Raw genomic sequence first — 26365 nt, 5'->3', positions numbered from 1 at the left:
GCATATCTCATCTGGCCTATGAAAGCCTCAGGATCCCCTAGGAGGAGCTGGAAAGTTCTGCTTGGTAGAGAGAGATGTCCAGAATACACTGTTAAGCCTGCTGCCACCATGACCTTGGAGAAGTGGAAGAAAAATGACGGACGGATGGATGGATAAATTGATTCTCATCTTCTGAGAAAAAAATATGACAATAGGGAAGGATTGCTCCAAAAAAACCTCTTTCTTTGTAGAATTACAAGGAATCCTAATAAACCTGCACTGAAAATGATGAATTATCTCAATTTACTAGCACAACTTTAGCTTGTTAAAATGTTCTGAAGGCTAAATATGAGATAAAAAGACTTCTAAAGCAGGATTCTTCCCACTGTGTATCCTCCAGTGTCCTTCAGGCAAACTAATCCAGAATTTACTGGAAGTAAATGCAGAGCAAGTCTAATGGATTACTATAAAGAATTAATAAGCCTCTGAACACCCACACAGTGTTTTCAGTTAATTTGGCTGATTAGACCTCTTCTTAGGACTGTGTGGGCATCTACAGACTGTAATTTACTGACATCCTCCTGAGTCACCTGTTTGCTTTGTTGCACCTGTTAGGAGCAGGACAAATTAAACTTTATCATTCTTATTGGTAGATGAGATTTGTGGCCTAATATATTCCCATCAAACAGAATAACTGAAAAAAAAAAACTGTGGTGGTTTAGAGGCCTTAACAGATTACATGTTTGCAACAAAGCTAGACAAAGGAACACAGTTTGTGGGGACAATGTGCATTTCTCTTCTTCACTCAGTGATCTTAAATGAGAAAAAAACACTGTCCAGCTACACCCTAAACTACAGCATGCTGTTATCCCACTACCAGCTTTGAGGCTTACTCTTAACATTGTGGTTGCATCTGGACCTTTCCTGTATTGCCATTTATAAATGGAATCAGACATCACACATGATTATGTGGTCCTGTTGCTTTAAAGCTACTACAGAGAACTTTCAATATTTGTTGATTTTGTAGTCCTCTGTGGATAAAAGTGTTAGTGTTTCCACCATAATAACCATTAAATATAACATTAAAAATAAAGTTATCTAAATGAAAATCTCCTCTTGCTTTCTTTTAACTGGTTAATATACTATATGTCGCCTGGGAAAATGTGAACACAGGCTTGTTGTATCTGATTTAAGGAGAATATATAGATAGAAATATAATATTTATAGAAATATCCCGTCTTCTCGTGGATGGTCTTGTTTGCTTATGTAGGTCATATAGAGGCGTCAGTTTTAAATTGAGATGGTTTCAAAACCAGTTAAAAAATTACTGTCGTAGCTTTAAAATCTAAGATCAATACATTTTCAGCATAGTGGTTGCCCTTTCAAAATGTGAGATGCAATGAACATTTCAGCCTCTGGGGAGTGAAGTTTATCTTATTATTTAGTCTTGCTGAATAAAATTATATTACTTTTCATATGAAGCTTTAGATTTTCAGCATATCCAGTTTTTGAACGCAGGCAGACATACTGATGCATGGATGACCAGTTCAGATGGAGAGCTGTTTGAGCACCTGCTTAAAGATACATGAATGAATGCAGTTCCAAATGTCGAGCTGGCTTTGAGCAGGCAGACGGCTTGTGAAAATATATATGAAATCATTAATCAGCTTGGTAATCTCTGATGCATTTTGGAAACAAGCAGAAAGGTCACTGTTGTATATCTCTGCTGAAGGCGCCGTTCCTGTCTTATCTGGACACACAGTTTTGTCTCCATAATGTGATTAGCGTACACACACATTCAATTGTAGTATCCCTTTCATGTTTCAGGATGTGGGGTGAGTAAAGCTTATGCATGATAGTGTGATCTGTTTGATGAGTCAGGCATAAGGTGGGTGGTGCATCTTCTCAGCTGCTCAGAAATAAATCCTGTAAGAGCCCAGACATCAGCTCCATTACAATATGAAAAGGGCTAATATATGTTACGTTGCAGGATCGGATATAATTGAGACAATAAAGTGTCACAGCGACAGATCAGCACACTTAATGTGAGATATCAAATGTGAGTTTTTGTGTTTATTGTTTTATTGAAGTGTATATCTGGATATCTTTTCCATTATACTGACTTTTGCATAAGCTGCATTAAGTACTACATTGTCTGAAGCTCAATATGAACCTATTAGCTTTGCATTTTAATATCTAGGCTAAATGTCAGAAACTATTGCTCCTAGACAACCTTGTTTGAGTTATGTTTTCTACTGTTAGATACACATTCATATTTTATCTTTGAGTCATTTATTTAGTACATTTGTTTTATCATTTTAATTGATCATTTTCATTATTTTTAAGTTTAGCTTATTTTTGCATTAAAATTATCTTATATAGATATACTTTTTTATGAAAATGAGCATTGACATAACAGTATACTGTATGTACAATTTGATTTGGCTCAATAAATTTGACTCTAGGCTAGTCAACAAATATCAGAACCTCAGTTCTCTCAGCTCAGCGCTATTTTGCATCTGTTGACATGGCTGCAGGGCCTGCTGTTGTTGATATCATTCATAAACCCTGGAAAAAATTCAAATGATATTTAAAACATCCAGGTTGGGTGATGGTACAGTAAAAATAGCGTGCACCGTGTGCTTGTGTGCTGTCTTTGTATGTGTGTGTGTGTGTGACTGTTATGTGTGCCTGTTTGTGCGTGAAATAGATTTGGCACCGTTCTGCATGGTTCAGCCACCAAATTAATGGGATTAAAGAATTAATGTTATAACATCTTCCTTAGAGAAACCTGTGAGGATGCTGTAAAACAAGCACTCGGCATGCACACACAGACACACATGCATGCGTGCACACACATTTGTAGGTTCGGATTCCCTCAAACAAAATGTGCCTCACAAATCCTCCTCTATTATTAGCAGTAAATAGCAACTGCACTGAAAAGTTGTTAATATTACATCTCCTGACATGTTTTTAGTATGAACAGTAGGTAGTGAAGCATGAATAAATCACTTACAAACACTGAGACCTCTCATAACCGGTCTGAGCAGATTGTAGAGATGTAACCTTGTTAAATCAAGTCAGCTGTCATAACACATGCTCTGCCCTCTGCCAGCGACTTTACACTCACACTGATCTGCAGTGAACACAGTAACTGTCCTCCAGCTCTGCTGACTACGTATGAATGTATAATAATGATTTCAGGAAATAAGCACTATAATTTTAGCTTGGTTGGAGAAACTTCACATAGCGTCATGCATTTATATTGTATGTTTCTGTCAGCAGTGAGCACCAAGTTGAGTGTTCAGTGTTGATTTCTAGTTGTATGCTGGTTGATATTGAACATCTCAGACCTCTTTTCACCCTCTTATCAACCAGCTAAAATGTGGTTAAAACATCAACGTGACACAAAATACCAATTTATTTAATAATTTTGACATTATGTTCAGTCATAGGTTGAAGCAGAATAAATACAAATTGTGTAGGCTGAAGCAGCTTCCAGGACATCTTAACAGGAGAAGTTCTTAATGTAATGTGCAAGTACTTTGGCGTATTCGTCACAGCTTTGACTATTCCAAGACATGTGCACCGGGATGTATTATAAACAGTGACAAAGACACTTAAGTGGGCAGGATGTTGTGGTGGATGGGTGGGTTAAACACATGACCCTCATCCAAGTAAATGTGTGGCAGTTTTCTTCTTCTGGCTTTCAACTGAGGAATTTTGTTGTAGTTCATTAAGGTTATCATTTATACATTGTAAAGGAAAGGAAAAATGTAAAGCAAATCCCAGTGAAATATGATCTAAATCTGAACGTTAAATCAGCGCCTTCAAATAATGAAAAAAAATTTCACTTCAATTCAGAACGTCTTTTCACCGGTGACCATAGTAATTTTAAATGGAAACATGCTCACTGGATATGTTAAGGCTTCACATCAAAGGAGATTTCTTCCTGTCCATATTAAAGTGAGTGCGAATATGACAGGAGAAGCAATCACACATTAATGACTGCTCATTTAAATGCCAGAGCAATCAGGAGATCTATTGTACCGTGCAGAGATGAAGTCATGCATCTCACTCCTCACCATCTTGATGTGCATGTCCTGCAGTTCTCATGTTCTTATCGCTGTAGAATAAGAGCACTTACAGCGATGAATTTAATTGCTGCTTTTGAGCAATTTGTATCAGAGATGTGATCAATAATCTCTCTCTCTCTTTTTGTGTGTCTTTCTCTCCTGTTTCTGCTCCAGGATTGACAAGTCCACCCTGTCTGCACTGAAAGCCCGGTAGGTTTGCAGCATCTTCTTGCTTCTAAAAACTGTATCTCAATAGCTAGTTAATATTCTTATCCTAGTTAGTCAGTTAATTTGTGTAAATGTGTTTGTGGAGACATTCCTGAGAAGCACTGATGTATAACTGCTCACAAATGAAGACCGAGATTGTGGCTTTGGCCACATCATAAGTGACTTTTGAAAGCCACCACAGCCTGGACTCTATTTCCTCTTATTTGCCACTTATTGATTCTGACTAAAACTTCAAAAGTTGATTCACTGTAGAGTTATGGGCATTATTCTTAAGCAGCACACAATATAATAGACGCTCCTACTCAGACTGCACTCAGAGAAAGTCTTTTTCAGCTCAAAGTGAAAATGACCTAAACTCATTACTTTCCTTTCTTCTGCAGTTTTGATGCTATTTTGAGCACAATTTCATCACTTCCATGTCTATTTTATGTGCTGTCTGTCTCATAGCTGCCAACATGTGCTGCTCCACACTGCTCCAGTGGAGATGGTCAGTTGTAGTTAAATACTGTGGCTGTACTGTGGCTCGCAGGTGTGAATGCGGCTTACTTACTTTGTGAATATGAAGCAGCAAGCAGTGTAATTTCCCCATGACCCTCTCATTTTTTCAAAAACCTGTTCTGCCTTGCACTCACAGTAACATGAATCATTTAAGGGGCCAGTGGTTGTTTTGTCTTTTTTCTGCCCCTGGTTTTGCTCCTCGGGGTATATTCAGTTACTGAAACCATTTTTAGTCTTAAAAGGTCCAGTGTGTAGATTTAGGGGGTTATACTAGCAGAATTGGCAGAAATGAGATCTTGTATTCATTAGGGCTGCACAGTTCTTGCAAGAATATGAATCATGATTTTTCTCCATAAGAAATCTCTCACATGATTCTTATTTTTTTTTTTTTTAATATTGCACTCTTAGATGCTCAAGTAAAAACATGTCTAAGATGCTTGCTGTAGGGCTTTACACAGAAGACATAAACATAAGATCAAAGTGTTGGACGTCCACCTAAGTCTCTTGCAAAAAAAAAAAAGCTCAAGTTTCTTTTCATCTCCTAGTTTAAAATTTCAAAATGATTAACTTAAATGCTGCTGAATATAAAAAATATAATGTGATAATGTGAAGTTATAATAATTATCCTGTACATTGACCAGTATGTGGCATGCTTATAATGGCTTATAAAGTCTTGTGCGGCTGTGGAAAAATGTCAATTTCATTTCCAATAGACAGATAGATAGATAGTATCCTGTGTTTTTTTAATCTTTATTTTTTATGTCTATTATTTTATTTCAAAGCAACCAAAAGAGGAAATGTTGGGTTTTCATTTGCAGTAACTTAACACAACTCTTACACGGCTGAAACCGAATTTAAAACAGTAAAATTAGGTAGATATCTCCAAGTACAAACAGTGATGCAGGAGAGAAACTAGACCTCAGACCTCAGACTCAGTTAGAAGCTCCAAAATTACTAAGATGAACACAGAGACTTTTAAAGCACAAAATACTGATGGAGTTTTGCAGAAAAAGATGCTGTTCACTTGTGCATGCTCACCATCACACCACACATACCCAGTGCAGATGTGTGCAGGCGCATTGGACTTCAAGCTGAGGATCTACAGTGACGATTTAAACTAAAACATAGTGTACATTATGTCTTTCAAGTTTTAAGACACCATTGGTCTGGTCACTGGTCACCATTCACTTCAGTTGTTTGCGAGATTCTGCAATGCTGTTTTCTTGTGAAACTTAAGCAGTTTTTTTGTAGTCTAACAAACTAAACCTGACAATCATGCAGCATGAGGGTGACATAATGGCTGAATTTCAATTTTTGGGTGAACGGTCCCTTTAAGTGGTTTAACACCGTCACAGCAACAACCTGTACATCCATCCACTGTCCATAGCCGCTATATATTCATATTGAGCTATACATGTTAGGCATAGAAGTACTTTAGCTTTTGTCTTTGACGAACACACTGGCCTCAGAGTTGGAGATGGTCTGTGGGTTTCATAATGTGGCTGCCCACTGCTCCACTATGGCGAGGACAGGTCGAATGCAGAGGACTAATGGTCCCACAGGGAATGATAAAGAATAACTTGACTTAATGAAATTACATAATGATCTTATATAACTGGTTGGTGCACAGTTTCTGAATGATAGAGTTGTTATTTTTCTTCAACACACGACCTGTCCAGAGGCAGATTATACTGTTAAACGGCTCCCCTGTGTTGCTCCACCACTTCCTTTGTTGATGTTTGAGTCATTGGACAGATGCCAGATTGTTCACTCTCACTTTGGTTGTCTGTGTTTTGGAAACAAGAACTGACAATTTCCAACAGATAATTATGAGTTCCCTTCATATATCAGAGCTGGGAAAAGAGAAGTAACAGTGAAGGTTTTGACAGACTGTAAAATTTGAGAAAACCGTAAAGCTGAAGTGAAAATGACCTTCTGACATGATCATTTGAGCTTTACATCACACCTAATTGGTCAAATGAATTCTGGATTGGAGCAGAGAGCAAATGTGATTATCATTTGCTCAGTTTATGGACCTGCTTCGTGTGATGTTTTTTGAGTATATTGTGTGTGAGGAGCTTCTCTTTGTTGAAACAAACCACCGGCAGGCCCTGCTAATGGAGGTTGCCGTAGTGATGGGCGGTGAAGGGCTTCTGTGTGTTTGTCTCCATCTACATCTACATCCCAAAGCACACTCTCCAGAGCACACTCCTCTGTGCCCCACTCTTTTTTAAGTCAATTACTCTCCACGAACAGGTTGAAACCCTTTGTGTTGCCTCGTCTTCAGTCTTCATCTCTCACCTGCTACCTTTGCCATGCACGCGCTGTGCATATTTGCCATAATGGCGCCACCTGTTGAAACACCACACTTCACTGCTGACTTTGTGAAGGGATTGCTTTAAGAATTGACAACATAAAGCAGTGGTTCCCAAACTTTTTTTGCCAGGCCCCCTTTCAGAAGCTGAAAAAAGTTCACGGCCCCCATCCCACATTTTTTAATCAATTTAATCAATCTCTTGATGTTAAAAACATCACTCTAGATGTTTTTCAGTCGGTCACTGCATATAGAATTTTCCCGAAATATGTGTCTTGAAACAAAGACAAATAAAAGAGGATGAGCAAGAAAAATAAGACTTGATTTTACAAAATACCAGAAATAAGGTGATTTGCATTGGTTGAAGTAAGTAAGTAAGGATACCGGAAGATGTCTTTCAGCCTGGGAATCGGACAAATCTGCAAGCCCATGTTCCATTTGTTCTGGCAGATACAAATGGCCACACGTCCATTCAAACAGATTTGCACCCGTCCTTCATCTCCTTGGGCCAGTTACAACTGTTTATTGAGTTGATACAATGACTGACAAAGAAACACATGGAGTTAATCAAGATTTTGTTAGAAAGAAAGTTTGTGACCAGACTGCCAATTTTTCCTGCTAGAAAGCACCGCCCCGACTTGCAATGTGACACTGTGTGATGTCACGCATTTCATTGCTCTGATTGGTTGTAGGTCAATCCAAGGCATTTTGGTTTCCATCTGTTGAAAAATGTCCCTCAGAAATAAAAAAAATGACTTGACTTTAATAGACTTTAATATATCAAATTACAGACAAAATGACACAATGATAAATTAGTTTTTTGGGTCAAGGTCAAGTTCCATCAATGAAATGATGACATTTTCTGTCCAAGAGGTCAAAGGTCAACATCACAGTGACGACATAATGTTCAGCTCTCTAGCAGTCCTCTGTGCTACTTTGTAAAAATAGTCTAAATAATCAAAATGTTCACTACTCATGAATCCTGACAGACTGGATGTAAACTGCAACTTGATTGGCTGCTGGAGGCACGAGGCAACCACGACCTCGAGGCAGTAATTCTAGTCTCATTTTGAGTTAAACACCAAGCAGCTCATCATTAATTACAGTGTTCTTCATTACTTTTGGAATGAAATGATGAGCTTGTATTTCCACAGTATAAGAAATCTAACAGTATATGAAACTAAAGTATGAGTTTCAGATGTACATGAATATCTGTGCGAGTTACAGCATTAAAATGCTAAGCTGGAACCCCAGAGGCCCGATGATAAAACACTAGACAAGGTTGCTGTCAGCTTTGTTTCTATCATAAAGAAACAGTCATCTTAGCCTGAGTCATATAAAATAGGACTTGTCTGTTATCTGTGATCATGCACACAAACACATGCACATACACACACATACACACACACACACGCACACACGTCCAGTGTCTCCCTCGCTCCCCGGCCAGGTGTCATTAGACTGAGTGGCTCTGAATATGAATGAGTGAGTCGTGACTCTACCTAGACGCTGGATAAAACAGACGTGTGTGTGTGTGTGTGTGTGTGTGTGTGTGTGTGTGTGTCTGATCCAGAAGTTGGATGTAAGAAAACAGTGCATAGACAAGCATGGTTTAAATCCATGCAAACAAGGCAGGCCATTTTTTCCCCCTATAGTAGGGCTGGGCGGTATGACAAAATTTTTACATCACGTTTGTTTTAAATATCATATCGGTTTCACGGTATTGTTGTTTTTTTTCATGCAACAGTGTTCTTACCCACATTTTCTTCTAATGAGAAAAGAATTACTGCAGTTGATTGTCTTTAAATAGCCCATTTTACTGTCATAAGGACTGTAATACACCCAGTAGTGTTTAACATTATAAATGAATACATTCTGCTAAATTTTAACTGCTTTCTGAGTCCAAATTAAAGTTTGCGTTTAATCGATAGGGAAATTAGTTGCCAGGAACATCTCTAGTGCACGTGCTCAAGCAAGCACGCCTGTGGTGTTGGTGTGCAGCAGTGAAATGGGTCCCCACTGAAACATTTTCCCGCCGCACATGTTCCGGACGTTGTTTGGGCTATTCACCGGTATGGCGGTATATGAAAAATTTATATCATAATGAAAACAAAAACTGGTTTTTGATATGAACCGGTATACTGCAAAGGCCAACCCTATAGCAGAATGTACATGTGTTGAGCCAGACTGGCTATGTGAGACTAATTAAATAGAGATTCAACATATTTAATACACCATCTATGGCTGTAATTTGCTGTTTGGACAGCAATGCTCATTTTTGAAAGCTTGGGTTTTATATATTTCTTCTTTAAGAAATACCATTAAAAATGATCCCATTTTGAGTCAAAGCAAAGCAGCTTCATAGGCAAAGAAAGGTTGAGAAAGCCTTGATTTAGTAGAAATGACAAAAGGGGAATAATGAACAAGATGGGCTTGGAGGAAGGCAGAATAGGGTGACAAAAAAAAAGACAAAAATTTCACCTCTTCTCTCCATTGCTGGCATCATTTATTATCATTTTTTCCCTATAATTGATATGTAATCGGTCTGCAATGAAATTGAACAAGCAGGAATGTAGAGGAGAATAAAACCATAAAGGAAGAGGAGAGCAAAAAAGTGAAAGGTGAAAAAGGGAAATGAAAGTCAAGGGAACAAAAACATGAGATGGTTGTCTGACTTCAAAGTTACCAGCTGCAGGGCAGCAGGTGTGAAGATTTTATTTTGTTGTCCTGCCTGCCCTCAGTTCACGGTGTGCTTTTTATTCCTCCCCTCACTCCAACTTTCTCCTTGTCTCTCCCCTCTGTCATTAATCCCCCCTGTTGCTCTGCCTCTCCTCTGCTCATGGTTACTACAAAGAGATCTCTCCACCTTCACCATACACACAGCGCCTCATTAATAACTGCATAATCAAACCTGTGTGTGTGTCAGCAGACATGTGCATCTGTTTGTGGGTTTTGTCTTGAAGTGGTGGTGAGAGTGAATGAATATTATAAGAGGACAAACAGGGAAAATAGAGGAGGGAGAGGATAAAACACAGATACAGAGGGAGAAAGAGAGAGTGAACCTGACCAGCTTCTTAATAGAGTGTGACGATGCCCCGCAAACTGTGGTGAGTTACTGTCTTTGTATGTGTAATTACATAATACATTTTTTCTTTTCTTTTACTTGTATTTTGTTTAGTTCATGTAAGTTTTTATATATCAGACCGGTGTTTATCTGTAGAAGAGTGTCTTTCCAAGCTGAGATGTACATCATGTCAGGACTGCTGATATCACAAGTTGCTATTTAAATTTAATTATATGTTTTTGACCAGTTCTTGATTCTGATTGGTCACTTGCAGCATTCTGAGGTCGGTTATTTCTGCAGCCTGTTGCTATGGATGCAGTTCTGATTATAGACACTGGAGCAGTGATAAAATCAGTTTTAAATATATAAAATAATTTGAAAATGAATATTTTGTGCCATATCATTGCTTTTTTTTAAGTAAGCAGCCTTGTAATAAGTAGAAAAATATACCGTTAGCTAGTAATTATGAAATAAACCCCTTCAGGGTGATTCAAGACCTCTCTGCGTCAGGTCTGGGTTTTGCACAATGTTGGGGTTTATTTTGCTATAATGATCTGCTCTTTGTACATTATCCCTTACATGGATCATTCATCAAGCTGACAAAACTACTTGAAATAAGTAAAACTACTATCATTTACTAATAAATGTTAAAATAATGGACTAAAAAGAATCAATGGTATACCTAGTGGTCACTCTAATGTTGTTGCAAGTGTGGAACAGATTTGGTCACCATTAATACATTAACATAAAGTGAAGGAAAATGTGTTGTAAGACATTTTATGTCTTTTTTGACATTTACCTTTTAAAAAGCTGATGTCCCTGTGCAGACTGTTAAGATTAATGCTCTTATAATACGTGTTAATAATGGGAAGAACGATCTATCTCTTCCACTTCATTTGAGGTCAGTGGATGTTAGCTGTAGAGTTGCAATGTTTAATTGAATAATTGATTAGTTGTCAATCATTAAATGAGTTGTTAATTATATACTTTTTTAAGTCAAAATGATCTGATTTCAGTGTCTTGAATGTGAATATTTTCTGGTTTCTTTGCTCCTCTATAACACTACACTACACACTATCTTTTACAGGCTACTAGATAAGTTGTTTTTTTGTTGACCACTACTCCAGGAAGAGTAGCTCCTGCTGATGTTGCAGTACAGAGGAGAGAGGAGATTACTGAGCTTACAGTAAAGTACAGTAAAGCCAGAATGAATAGAGCAGGATAGGACAGCACGTGGATAAGAGCAGAGTGCAGTGATGCTGTGAGTTGTGTGTGTTTCCTGAGGATATACAGATGAAGAAATTAGCCTGCAGCCTAACAGCCTGCAGTCGTTTGTTTTCAACAAGTCTCAGACACGTCTCCTGAGGAATCCAAGTCCATTCTTCTTTGGCAAATCTCTCAAGCTCTTCCAGAATTGATGGTCTTCTGCCATGGACCTTGGTCTTCAGTTCACCACACAGATTTTTAATGGGATTCAAGTCAGGGCTTTGTGCAGGCCAGTCAATACTTTCACTTTGGTCTTCTGGAGGTAGTTCTTCACCAGGAGCGACACATGTTTTGGGTCGTTGTTGTGGGCTCTAGTGATCGTCTTCTTTGAGACTATAATTCCCGACTTGGCTAAGTCATTCACTAGTGTCTTGGCAGTAATTCTGGGGTCTTTAGACATGTCTCTCACTAGTCTTTGAAATCTTTCTCTTCCTACCTCTGCCAGTCTTGTGTGTGTTACCGTGTGGTTCTCTTTGAATTTCTTGATGATACTTCTCACTCCAGTTCTTGACACTTGGAAACGCTGTGATAACTTTGTATATCTTTCATCAACAATTATTTTTCTCAAGTCTAAACTGATTTCTTTTCTTTTTGTCATGATGCTCAAGTGACAGCTCAAACCCTTACTGAAGTTTTTATACTGTAATTTTACTGGTAACTTTTTTTTCTGAAATAATTCTGTTATTGTGCGCAAATAGAAATAATTTATGCTTTCTAAACAAAACTAGTATGTTTAGAAATGCTATATTGAAAATTCCTTGCTCTATTAAAAAACTTGGGAAAAGTTTGAAAAAAAACTTTAACTTTTATAAGGGGGCTAATAATTTTGTCCTCGACTGTATGATGGCTCCAATCAGAAACCTTGTCAGTCAGCGCTGTTCATCACAGCCTGCTCAGTGTGAGGAGGATCCATGAAATTACTTGATTGACATCAGCCTGAAGGATGAATCACTTTCTTTCTATATGGTATTACATCTGTGTGTCACTGGCGCTCCTGTTTTGAATCAGTTAGTGAACATAAATCACATGGCATTTTTGTAATTAGTAATGTAGTCCATTGGGTTAAATACTACTACTATAAATAACATAACAAAACAAAATGGACACTGACACATAAACCACCAGAAAGTGGAGCCCTTTTTTAAGAAACCACTGATTATCATGAAAAAAGTTTCACAATTTTAAAAATGTACCTCAACTTTTATTCGATTGAATACAGTACAAAGACAAGATGTTTAACTCATTCAAACTGATAAACTGTATTGTTTTTTGTAAATATTCACTCTTTCTGAATTTGAAACACATTTTAAAAAGTTTATCAGTTCGAACATTAAATATCTTGTCTTTGTGCTGCATTCAACTGAATATAGGTCAAAAGGTTTTTGCATCATTGGCTTGTTTTTATTTACATTTTACACAATGTCCCAACTTTTTTCAATTGGGATTGTAGAATCTATTACAATTTTTTCAAATGTTTTCAAATGCTCATCATAGTAACTTGTTTTTTCTGTTCTGATTACATTTAATCCATTATTACCCAACCCTACTTTTGTTCATATGTCTGGTCAAGAGGGCTTCAGGCAGATTGTAAGTACCAAAACAAATCGAGTATTTTGTTTTTCAGGCTCAACCACAGATTGTTTTACTCTCTGGATTTTCAGTGTGACCAACTGTCTGCCTGCCTTTTCCTCTACCCCTCTGTTGTTAACATGTGTGTGTGTGTGTGTGAGAGAGAGAGAGAGAGAGAGAGAGGGAGAGGGGGAGAGAGGGAGAGAGAGAGAGAGAGCGAGAGAGCGAGAGTCTGTAGCCAGCTGCTGCTAATTAGACGCTGATACTTGTCTTCCATTATTATTTTCATTCTCCTCAGGCCCTGTTCTCTTGTCCCCTTTCCTCCTCTTCACCTCTGCCATTCTCTGCTCAGTTCAAACAGAGCAGCTGTTTACATCTGAGAGCGTCGTCCACTCAGACACTCTGCTTGCAGTGCTGTGATGTGGATCCACAGGCACCTGTGGCTTCTCCTCTCTCTGCTTTTCAAGAGTAACATGCTGCTGGGCCACACCTTGCTGGATAGCGCTGATTTGTAATCTAATGTGTAGCATTTAATTTCTTTAATTTGAGTTTTAAGGTGCAGCAAGTAATATTAATGGTTATCTATTGGCGGAATATGTCAGAAATTAGTTAGATAAAATTCATAAGTATATTTTCATTAGTGCATAATAAGAATTGCAGTGTTTTTTTTTTTTTTACCTTAGAATGAGATTTTTCTATCAGCAGAGGGTGCAGGTCCTCTTCATAGATACACAATGAACTAGATATTGAATGCAAAGATGGCACTCATTCAGTCCTGTGGGAATTGGTGCATGAGCCACAAGTGTTTTCTAGCTTCCAGCTTTACTTCCTGGTGATATGGCCCACTGAATATGTGCAGTATTGTTTCCCCCCTCCCCCTGACTGCAATTTCCCATGCACTTTACATTACGGAGATGTCACAGATTTTTAAAATTGCTTTTTTTCAGCTCGAGGAATGGTCCACAAATATAAAACCTGCATGAATCAAAAATTCAGAGTCATAACTGACCTTGTTTGCAGTTTGAGGTGTCCTGTCAACAGTTTTATTGATGTCTGTTTTATATTGGGGGTGTATGGGGTAAAATGCTTTTTGGGGCGGTGGGGAATTTTTGTTGCAATACCGCGAGTGGCCACTGGAAAAAACTGGCAGCAGGGCTGAGCGGCAAAGTTCTGTCTAGTTCTCTAATAAGTCTATGGTTCTCCTCCATGGAGGCTGCCATGTTGCACAGCCATGTTTCTATAGTAGCCTGGGCAAACCAAACAACGAATGGCCGATTTAGAAAAAAATATCTACCACAGCAGGAGGTGGAGATGAAAATCTGCAGTCAAGTCGGACAGTTTTCAGTAGACTTATGAGAGAGTAGAGGAAGAGACACGAACATCCTGTTAGATCACCTGTAGGTTACCTGTAGTCTGCAGATCATGATCATAGCTGAAGAAATAAATTGAACAACATCAGTTTCAGTCTCCTTTTTCTTTACAACATTCAGTTATGGCCTGATTATTCCAAGTACTCAGATGTAATTATAATTTATTTGCCATTTCCCCCCTTTTAATACACTTCACCTTTTGGACTTTGGTCCATGTCAGTGTCTGTCTTTCCGTGGGTGTTTCTGGTCCTCTTGTGGACTGTTTGCAGAAGGATTGGTCCTAATCATATCAACACTAAAACAAATAATTAAATTTGTATTTTGACTCATTTGACAGAGTGTGTAGATAAACTGAAAGCTTGTCACATGGAAGAATGGAAAGGAACATTTTCAATAAGAATTATAACAACAATGATGATGATGCTGGTGATGAAGGAGGACTCCTGAAATCCAGTTAAAAAGACAATAGGGCTCAGAGTAAAAGATATAAAAAAGGTAAACCAGAAACAAAATAAGACAAATAGTGTCACATAGCCAGGGCCACGTTTAGCCCCGACAAAACAGAGACAGACGTCTGTCCACAGAGCTACAGAAGGTCTGGCTCCACACAGACACATCCTGCTATGTATGACAGCAACACATCTGGCTACTTTGCTCCTGCGTCCTGCCCCGACCTCCTGCTGGGTCAAAACAACCACCCCTCTAATTTGACTGCTGGTGAAACACAAATTCTGAGGCCTTTGTCTGATAAGGTAAGGTAAAAATAAGACTGACCCACAGCAGAGAGAGAGAGAGAGAGAGAGAGAGAAATAAATAAATAAATATGGACAGATATGTCGACTTGACATAAAAAACTGATCATGAATCATAATATTAATGTACACTTCTGTGGTGTGCTATTTTTTTTACTCCAAGTCTGATTTGTGTACTTTTAAATACTTAATTGCTGCATCATTGTAAGTCATGATGAAGAGTCCAGACTCTGTCTCTCCTCTTCATCACCTCAGTGTGTGTCAGTGTGCAGTTTAACCTTTTCCTAAAATACAGCTGGTTCTGTGGTGTTAAATTTTAAATCTGAAGCCTGCAGTTCGCCATAGAAGCTACAGTTGACTTTTCTATTGAAGTTCTCAGTGTGTTTTGGCCTTAATGTTAAATTGAGCAGGTCAATATGTTCATCTGTACCTGATGGGCTAATGGGTTTGTAATATTATTATATGAGCATATTTTTATGTCAAATGCAGTGCCATTGAGGGTTTGCATGATTAAAGTGTGTGATATCTTGTGTCCAGACAAAAAGCAAGCATTTTCAAATGTAACCCCCACCTGGATATGTGATCTTAAATATTCTGAGCTGAAATATTCTCGTTTTCCTTTGTTATTGCTGAAGAAAATAATTATTTTAAATCTTATTTATTTTATTGAGGAAAAAAGTTGTTGCAGTCTGGCTGTTCAAATTCATATTTCTGAATAAAACATAGTCAGTTTTAGACTGTTTTATAAATGTTAATCCTGTTTGGCCCGCGACTTAGACTGTGTTTTAAATTTTGGCCCCTTCTGTGATTGAGTTTGACACCCCTGGTTTAGACGAAAACATGAAAGAGGCCCCCTTTAAAAAGAGAAGGGCATGATAAGAGGAGGTGGTGCCTTCTTCTCAAAAAAAGTCCCCTCCCCTTATCGTTGTCTAGCCTAGTTTTTTGGGGCCAGGTGTAAATGTTATCTGTCTGCCGGCATCATGGAAAAGAGCAAATGGGCCGTTGCTATTTCTGGAGCCTGGCATTTACTCTATCTCCTGGTCCACCTTCTATATTGCGGGGAACGATGGTGAGTTGTGACCACCGAACAAACACAAGACGAAATGTCTGCCGGTATCATATTTACTTTAGGTGATGGTTTATTAAAGCTCAAGGCTTTACTGTATAGCATGGGGAGAAGAAGCAATGATTAGTCACAGGAAGGCTGTATGCAAGCTTAATGAGCTGTCAGCTTTATTGTGCTTTGCTTATTGGATGCAGTTGTTAGTGTAGTGTACACAGTTACAGTCTGGTACCTAACATATTGTAAACCAGCAGCAGAGAGAAAGCAGAGCAATTTAGTCCGGTGTTCTCAAATACAAAACATCACAGCTGTGAGTAATTTGGGAACCAGAGTTCAATGTAACCACAATCATACACATGGGATTGAGTCACCCCTCGTAGCACAGTTTCATTTCACTTTTTTAAACAATACCACCTCTGGCTTTATGTGTGATTTTGTTTCGCGCTGACTGGGTGGCTGCATGAGTGTGTGTGTGTGTGTGTGTGTGTGAGAAAACAGTACAGAAAGTGTGGAGACACTTGTAGCACTGTGATGTGGGAACTGGTGGAACTCCACCCATCCTCAAGAGCTCAGGGGAGGATGTTGCACTTCCTCTCCTCTCACACCTCCAATTGTAAAGAATTTAAGCTGCGGAATGTAGTTTAATTACATCATTTGTAATACGTGAATGTAATTTTTTAACTTTTTATTTAGTTTTTCATTTGTTACATAGCACAAGAGTTTTCAGAGTCTTAGTTTACTTGCTTAGTTTCATTACTGATCTCATAGACACTCCACAACTAACCTCCTTTCAGTGAGCCTACCCTGAAACCGTTTGAAACTTCCCTGGGAATGTCCACCTCCCACTTTGAAAACCTCTGAATACAGTAGCTGACATAGGACCTCATAAAAATAATGAAAAAAAAAATCTCTATATAAAAAACTATACCCAAATAAATAACTAGATCAATTAAATCAAATAAATAAGAAATTGAGATTTACAAAGTTGCTATGAAGAACAGACCATTGCTATGGATGCAGTTCTAATCATAGACCTTGAACAAACTAAAAACATCAAAAACATTTTTAAATTAAAAAAAGAACAATTAATTAATATTTTGTGTCAAATTATAGATTTCTTTGGTACATAGTACTGTAATATGCAGGATAATTTACAATGAATGAGTCATTATTGCGAAATAAATCCCTTGCATCACCCTGTTGAGGTTTATTTCACAATAATGATGTACTCATTACACATTATCCTTTACACAATACAATCTTGTTACAACAACACATTTCACTTGGTTAAACACCTAGAAAAAATTATAGATTCTTCCTGCTTTAATTTAGGCTAAAATCTTTCTTTCAGGTCATTTATTTATTTATTTGTTTACACTGTCCTTTATCAGTACATGGGTTCAATAGTACAGTCCACATATTTTCACCTGTTTCTGCTGTGACCACGAGGGGGAGCTGGCGGCACATGTTTGTCCTAGTCCTCTGCAAGGAAGCCAGCTGAAGTGCAGAAAAACGATCACTAGAGTGAGCAATTTCTCTATCTCCACGCATCCTGAATCAGTGTTGAGCTCTGACCCACCTGTTAACACGTCCACCTGTTGAGGCTGATACTGAGAACAGCTCTACATGACTGCTTTCAATTGTGAAATTTACAGTTTACACTGCATTCTTTATCATCTACTGCAAACAAAAAGATTCAAGTTGATCCACTGAGGTGCCACAAGGACAATTTGAAGGGTTTCTTTCTTTTGTGTTGCAGCCATGTTTTATTTTAATTTCTCCTTTGTCTTGACAACTTTTAAATCCATTATATTAGAAATGAATAAGGTGGAAAAACACATAGTGGCATCCTCCATCATAGCGTCACCTATCTTACAGTATCTTAAACCCTGCATGCTTATGTCTATAGGTTACCACTGCAAGATAAGTGCACCTTTGGTTATTCAGCCATACTGTATGTAACAGCCTATAGAGAGCCGAGGCTGTTGCCATGGCAGCAAGAACTGATGATCATAAGGGATGGTCCAGTATGGTTCATTACCATGGTGATAGGCCCTGGTTGCCCGGCCTTGCAGCCAGACTTCATTGTCTGTGCATCAAACATGGCTGGTGGAAAGATAATCTGACTTGCGATGCTAGTGGCTACCCATAGCAACCACGGTGTGTTTCCCCCATGGATCTAGAGATACATCAGAGACAGCACGACATGACTAGTAACATGACACCTACAGCCCCGTATAATGAACCAGAACTCTGCACTGTCTGTCTGTAGGGAAGCTTGATTTCATTCATGCTCTTACATTCTTTTATTCAAAGGAATAAACTTGGTGGCTTGAGGTTTATGGATATGGCGAGGAGGGACAGCTTTATTAAAGGATGATCAGGTGGCTGCTGCTGGCCCAGGCAGGGACAGGAGCTTCTGCTTACAGCGAGGTTAAATCTCATATAATTGTTCTGGAGCAGTCACTGCACTGAGGTACTGTATTCAGTGGAGAGATAAAGAGTAAAGGGTTTTTTGTTTTTTTCGAGAGGAGATGAATTAAAAATTGAGAGACCTATACTGAAATAAATCACAGGCTGTAGTGGCTACAATATGCAGAAAGTGACTTATGACAGACCATGCTTTTACTCCATCCTCACCCTTTATTTTCCTTACATTTGACATTTTCTTGCTCAAATGAGCACTCATTAATGTTTGCTTACTGACATAAGAAGGTCAGTTGAGAACAGAGTATGGACCAGAACAAACTCATTTTTTTAGATACTTGCAACTGAGGAGTTATGTTCATTTGGTTTCCCACTATAAAAAGAAGGCAGAGATTAGCTTTCCTGAAAAATTGCTGTCAGTACATAAAAAGACTTTATGTTATCTGTACGGGGGACTTGTTAAATGTGAGAAAATTGATACTAATGTCAGTAGATGTTCCTGACAAATGGAAAAATGGATTTTGGGACCACAATAAGTAAGGATGATTGGGAAAAAAAAAAACTTATTAAATGCAAAAAAGATAACTTGCTCAAGTGCATCTCATGAAACTCAATTTAAGATAATTCATAAACTGCATGTTACCTGGTTCATCAGATCCAAGTATGATCCAGATTGTACTATAATCTGCCCAAAATGTAATACCAGCAAAGCCACATATTTTCATGTCTTCTGGGAATGCCCAAATATTGTTGAATTTTGGTATAGCGTCAAAAGAAAATTTGATGGTATGCTGGGATGTAGGTCAACATTAGGCCCAGGCATTTGTATTTTAGGACTAGATGAGGGAGATGAGCTTGCTGCTAAGAATAGATTTATATTGAGAATTGGTTGGTACGTGGCAGGGTTGGTGGATCGGTTATGAATCTCCAGATGTTTCTCTCTGGTTTGAAAAATTCCTGAATCTAATTCCACTCGAAAGGCTATCATTCATAAATAAGAACAAAATGGTCCAATTCCTGGTCACCTGGCACATGTATGTATGTAATTTTATAGTTTTAATTTTAATTTTCCTTTTTGTCTTGGTAAAATTTGACAACATAAATTAGCCTGAGGGCTACCTGCTTTATTCAGAGCCTGTCAGTTCATCAGCAGCCATATCCCTGACAGAGAAGCATAAAAAGTAAACTACAGAAAACATCATCTCTGCTTTTCTCTCCTGATGTCTAAAATGTATTGTAATAAAATGTATTGTCACCAGTGTCCCTCTGTGTGTGCTCTGCTTGTTAAGTGAGAGTCTTGTTACTCTAAAGTCCCCAAGACAACCAGCTGCCTTTTTGCTTTTGACAAATATTTACTTCTTGCCTTCTGCCCGATTCCACACACACACTTACACTCTCAGACACACAGAGTAGCTGATAAGCGCACCATCTGGCCTGAGTGCTGGCTGTTAAGGGCTCATAAAACAGACCCTCACCTATTTAGAGGCAGAAGGCTCCCTGAGCGGCAAGCTGTGTAGAATGGGTAAACAGCACGCACACGCTCGCCTCTGCACACAAACACGCGCAGTAGCATGCACACCCACCAACATGCACATCCCTATCCACGGGGGATGTGGGAGGTGAGACAGATAGGAGGCGAGAGGATCAGAGAATGTACCTGTTCTTGTTCTGTGAATGTCTTCGTCTCTACCACGCTCTCTGACTTTCTTTGAGGATAAAGATAAACTGAGATTGATTCTGCAAACCTGCAAACTGATCCTACAGTTACATATGCGTCAGTTCTGCAAAATACACACCTGAAAGCATGTCAGCGCTGAGTTTCTTATTCAAAAAGTTCATTATTCATCACAGTAAGTCAAAAGTAGCATTATTATTCCACCTTTATCCTCAGTTGATTATTACCCTCTTCACATAAAGCTTCATTGCTCAATATATTATTTTTATGTCAAAAATTCTAAGTAATAAGCATGGCAAAAGTCCACATTTTTTCACTGACAATAAAACCCATTAATATATTAAAACACACATTTAGTCTCACAGGGTGCACAGGGTGACATGTTCCTCAATTACTATGACACACACACTGTAGTTTATTTGACTCAAGCCCACACACACATTCCTACTTCACCAAATATAGCACATCAAATGTGCATTAATCCGCTGCTAAAAATAGTTCCCAAACAAATGCACCATTCAGTGTTTACTTCCAAGTAACATTTGCTACAAACTTCAACTCCCAGCTGTTTTAAGGAATTATTGAGCTTTTTAAAAAATATATATACTATATATTTATGAACTGCTTTTAAAGTTATATCTTGAGTAAGGTTTGAGTTTGAGGTTTGAGTTTGAGGTTTGAGTTTGGGGCATGTGTGACAGCATTGATCTCAAGTGTATTGTGCAATGGAATAACATGAGTCTTACCCAATAATCTGTGGTGTCCATTGTTGTCTGTGCACATGTTCGTTTGGGAGTATAATCCAAATTTAACACATTGCTGCTTTTTTTTTTTCTTGTCATTGTAGTTATTGTCAGAAAAAAAAAAGAATAACAGCAAACACAAAGTAAAAGTTTTTAACATCAGTATTCAGATTTGTGAGGACTCTTCCAGCAAGAGAAAGTGAACTTTACTGGAAGGGGTGATGACTAATTATGAGGAAGTTGAAATGGGAAATTACTTATTTGAGGTAATTCAATAGCAATCTGACATTTAGAGGGCGTCTGTCTTTTTAATTGGCAATATCAGCTGTAATATCATCACATTTTCTAATTAAAAAATGCAGGATGATACATCCTTATTGTGGAAAGTAATAACAACACTCAATAGCATGTGTGTTTTCATCACTTTGCAGTTTACTCTTTTATTGCTAAGTTGGTGTGTGTTGTGTGCATTTCGTCTCATCGGTCTCTGTTGCTTCTCTGGGACTGTTTGCCAAAACTAAGTAGGTCTGGCAGTGTTGCCGTTGGAAACCAACTTAAGAGGATGTTGTAGGTTATGCTCTGAGATCACTGCTGTTCCTGTTTTGTACACAAACACTTGACATAAGCTAGCGGCAAATTACAGCCTGTCTCCTTAGCATCTGAAAAGAAAGGAGGGCGATGCTGCAGAGAGTGCAGAAAATGAGAAAGAGAATGAGTGAAGGGATGGAGGGTGACTTTACATGGTTCAGAGCAAACAGAAGGATCGAGAGTGAAAGAGGAAAGCAAGGAAGCCATAATAGACCAGTGGAGGCAGGTCCTTTGCTGAGATTGGACAAACAGAAAGTCAGACCTTCCTTCCTTCCTTCCTTCCTTCCTTCCTTTCTGGCATAGCCATCATCTACCCCCTGGAATAGAGATGGTCTTAATATCTAAGGCTACATCCACAGTACTACGTTTTGCTACTTTTTCACTTTTAAAACTCCACAGTTGCATTCAGTCTAGACAGGCAAAAACTGAGACCTTTGGGAAACAATGAAGCAGACACTCATGTGCACTTCCTGATTGGGTCTTATCACTCACGGCCTTTCATACCCCTGATTCATCACACTGCGTCCCTTACAGACGTTGTAAGGCTGGCTGTTGCTTGATCGCTTCAGTTTGAATGCTTGTTTGAAAGTTTATGTCTCTGGATATTTAGTTTGTGGCTGATTTTTATCTGCCTTTTAATCTGCCTTGATTGCCTCATACTGGACTTTGCCGTCAGCTGAGTCAACAGCTACAGCGGCTAGTGAACATTATCTAACATTATCGTTGCTGCCATTTTACAAAGGAGAGACACATTCATACATTCTGTGTTGAAGGTGAACAACTGACCAACAACCAGTCTACATTTCGGCATTATTCTTGGTCGTCAGGGGGTGATTCCAGCAGTTTTGAGCCTCTGACATTTGCTATGTGGACGCCAAAACATGGCTAATGGAGCTAGCAGAGCTAATGGGTACTTAGTTAGCATTCCTCTTTAAGTTGTTTCAGTCATAAATGTGTGTGCGTGTGTGTAAATAATAGATTAATTTTAATGCAACAACGTTTGAAAGTTAGCTACCATATGTTAGCTGCTAACTTTGGTAAGTTTGCTGTTAGCATGTTCAAAATACGATAACGGAAAAGAGAGGAAAAAAAACACAAAGCCACTGGCACTGTTTAATAAAAATAGCTTTATCCAGGAGGATTATTTGTTTCCCTGGCTCATCCTTTTTATTCTGTTGTCTTGGTATTTGACAGCTTCTTGTTTACACGGGCTCACGCATATCCAGTGTACATGAATGGTCAAGTGAAAAACGTTTTCAGGCATGTTAGTATGGATGGATATTCCTGAAACAGTCCCAAAACGCCTGTCTGGATGGAGACGGATTTAACTGTAGTAGTGTTGATGTAGTATAAAAAAGAGAAGAGGGACAGGATGGGAGAGGAAAGGGGGTCGAGGGCTGTCGGAATAGAAAAAGAGATGGAATCTTTCTTGTGTAAAATGAGCTGGAAGGAGGGCAGAGCAAGCAGAACAATGAGGCCGAGATGAAGGACTGGGGGTTATGAAAGAACCCCCACCACCTCTTCTTGTAAAGTTTGACCTCTGTGAATGTGTGTTCAGGAGATGGAGGGTCAGTGCATCTGTGCCTCCTCCGTGACCCTTTGTGGTCATTCTCAAACATCCACATGAAAGCTGTTGAAAGAAGATGGAGCAGCACTTCACTCAGGTTCTGGTTCATCCTCTGATTCAGAAGCCGTTTTAGAGCTTTTGCTTTTCTCTCAGACTGTTGCTTTATCTTTCTGAGTTCTTTTATTGGCTCACCTTCCTCTAAATGTCAGTCATTGGTGATTTACGGGAGAAATCTTTATTAAAGCTGTTTTTGGCTCCCATTCAGCTCTGTGTTTTATATGCATACATACTTCATCCTCTCCGTGTGTCCATTTTGTAAATACATCAGAGGTAGGGAACAAGGTCCTGTTTCGCTCTGGCAGAGCTGAGCTCAAACCCAATTTTCTTTCAAAGGGATAATTCATCTCCATATTCACCAGCAAACTGCAGATATGGCCTCAGCTTGTCCTTGCCTGCTTGGCCCGTCCATTGTTGCTAACAGCTAAAATGGTAATGGCGTCTGTTGATAGATCATGGCAATTTACACACGGCCGGTACAAAATCAAATTACATGCTCCATAAGATCAAAATCTGAATGTACAGTGAGATATTCACCATTTTGCTATAGTGACAGCTGTGCAACATGGTTGACAGTAGGGCACAATTTCTTCTTTGTGCAGCCCTTAGTCAGTATTACCATGCCTATCAAGCTTTCTGCTCTCGCACGGTACTACACAGACCCTTTGATTTCAAACAAATAGAAAAAAGCACCTATCATGTGTAGGCCTAGTCGACTATGATTATAACTGCCACTGGCAGAATCTATAGCTTTAAAGGACCAGTGTGTAGGATTATGCGCTATTTAGCTGTAAGCTTGCAGGTGGCGAACAACCTGTCTCACTCTCCCCTTCCAAGTGCATAGGAGAACCTATGGTGGCTGTGAAACTTCCAACAAACTGTAACAAAACACTGTAGCCACTGTTTGGTTTGTCTATTCTGAGCTATTGTAGCAAAAGTTAGCATCCTCACCAGTCCGATAACCTATGTGTGGGACATGGTGAAACAGATTTGTTGTTGTCTTACAGTAAAAAACTAGTTAACAATAAGGAAGTTTACAAGGTCCGATTGTTTCTTTCTAACATCACTCTGTTTGGCTTTTTTCCATACAGTATTTTTTACAGAATTACGGAACAGTATGTTTTCAGTTTCAGTTTTTGATATTGCATTAAAAATTGTTTTTAGGATGAAGACTAGCTCAACTAGCGATTTGTAGTTTATATTTGGTAAGAAATTTGGCTATTGATGCTGGAGTGCAAACTTACCCCAAACCAAGAGTGGATAATGGTAGCTTAAACTCTAATAGCATCCAAGATTGGCTTCCAGTGCTGAGATACTACATAGGGGCAAGTTCACCAGACAAGCTAATGTTTGTAGTTTACATTAGAGCAGACAAACACACTGTTCAATCCATAATTCATGATTTGGAAAGGCTAAAAAGCTAACAAATGAGTGTTAATACATGCACTGCTGCAGTACATACAGTACTGTGTATCTGCCACAGTGGTGCTATAAGCATCTCCTGACTTTTCATCCTACAGTAACGTGGCTATCATGTACTCCTTGGATGGTACCTTTTCAGAATTACATTGCTGTTCCAACTTTGGCAGCTTTTAAGTTACTGAGGAAGGGTACAAGAAGGGTAGGGTAGACTTGTTGTTGGGTGATGGGTTGGCTGAGACTAGCATCCCAGTAGAAATCCATTTTGCTATTCAGTTCGACTATGCTAAAAAAGTACTTTAACTGCACACAGGTATATTCCCTAAAACCAGTAAAATATAGCTTTACTTTTTACCAGCGTTAAGACTAATAAATAATTTGACTAACCAGATTATTTAAACACCACATGAATGCAGAATAATATAATAAATTCCTATTCTACTTCCTCATGCTCCCTCTATTTCTAATCCCTGAGGTGTGAATTTAAATTTGCTTGTGTGTATAATTACGTCTGAGGCTCAAGCAGCCGTCAGCAACATATGCTGTGAAAAAAGTACGCTGTGAAAGCGGGAAATTGATTTCACTCTCTGATGTTCGGCATGACATCAGGGAAGTAAAGAGGAATGAGAAAGAACAGAGGAATAAAAGAGTGGGACAAACACTGGTTCATATAAAGTATAAAACGCCTGAACAAAAAGAAAGAGTTGTAACAGAACAAATAAAGTCTACTTTTTCTGATGCATCATGTGACGCTTTCAGGAGCAGAAGAGTAAAGCTCATTTTGTAGGCTTACGTTTTTATACTGCATTCCAAATCCATTTGCAGTAATTTCAGCGATCAGTGACAAAAATGTCAAAAACCATAGACACAGACCATGCACATATTTACACAGCAATTTATTTGTGTGTGAGAGAGAAAGAGTGACAGAATATTGCCCGAAGCCAATTTACCAACACATCATAAGCAGAGATAAACACCCATGCTGCAAATAGCCCAGCCTGTGTGAAAATAATTATCCGATGACATTCCTGTAGCGGTGGAAATGACAGCAGTGAGCAGAGCGCGAGTTGAGGCCAGTGCGTTTGGTGATTAACAAAGGACTGTCTGTGATTTGACACTGTAATCAGCGCCACAAAAGGAACGGATATATCTCCTATTCATCATCGCCGTGCACCACTCACATCATTTCTCTGCTCCAACTCTCGCCTGTGATCTTTCGCTTGTATTTTCTCTCCATCCTCTGCTGATTCTCTTTCTCGTTTGTTGTGTGTCTCTCATTTCCTCACTCAATTTTTATTTACTTACTTGTTTTCATAATTGATTTTCTCATATTAATTTCAGGTTAGTTTTTTTTTTAATTCGATTATCTACATATTTTTCTTAAGCTATATCTTTATGTTGTTTGCCATTTGTATCATCCAGGATCTTTCTTTTCCACTGTCCTATTTTTCTACATTTTGGGAAATTCATGTATTCACATTTTTGCAGAGCTGTTTCCCTGATATGTCTGAATGGTAGATATGTAACCGGTGCCAGCATCAGATTAGTTTAGCTCAGCATAATGGCTGGAAACAGTGGCTAACATCGCTGGTGTGTTGCATGAATGAGTCATAAAGATGAAACTGAATTAGCATTTTTGTTCTTCCGGTTCCCTCATCTTGAGTTAGTTGGTTTTTGAACAGGTCTCATTTTATGCCTGAAATGAGGTCT

The 26365-nt window shown here is 38.7% G+C and overlaps 1 protein-coding gene across 3 annotated transcripts in view; it reads left to right on the top strand.

Annotated features, from left to right (window-relative positions):
• Positions 1 to 26365, top strand: part of rap1gap2a (RAP1 GTPase activating protein 2a) — a 116275-nt gene that overhangs the window by 16265 nt on the left and 73645 nt on the right. For all 3 annotated transcript variants that reach the window (XM_084717136.1, XM_084717135.1, XM_084717139.1), the window contains exon 2: positions 4230 to 4265. In XM_084717136.1, coding sequence (XP_084573262.1) covers positions 4230 to 4265 — 36 coding nt within the window. The remainder of the gene's footprint in view (positions 1 to 4229; positions 4266 to 26365) is intronic.

The sequence above is a fragment of the Lutjanus erythropterus genome, chromosome 4 (assembly GCF_056507025.1).
Source record: "Lutjanus erythropterus isolate fLutEry1 chromosome 4, fLutEry1.hap2, whole genome shotgun sequence".
In the NCBI taxonomy this organism is placed as follows: domain Eukaryota; kingdom Metazoa; phylum Chordata; class Actinopteri; order Lutjaniformes; family Lutjanidae; genus Lutjanus; species Lutjanus erythropterus.
This window is presented reverse-complemented; position numbering and strand designations above follow the sequence as displayed.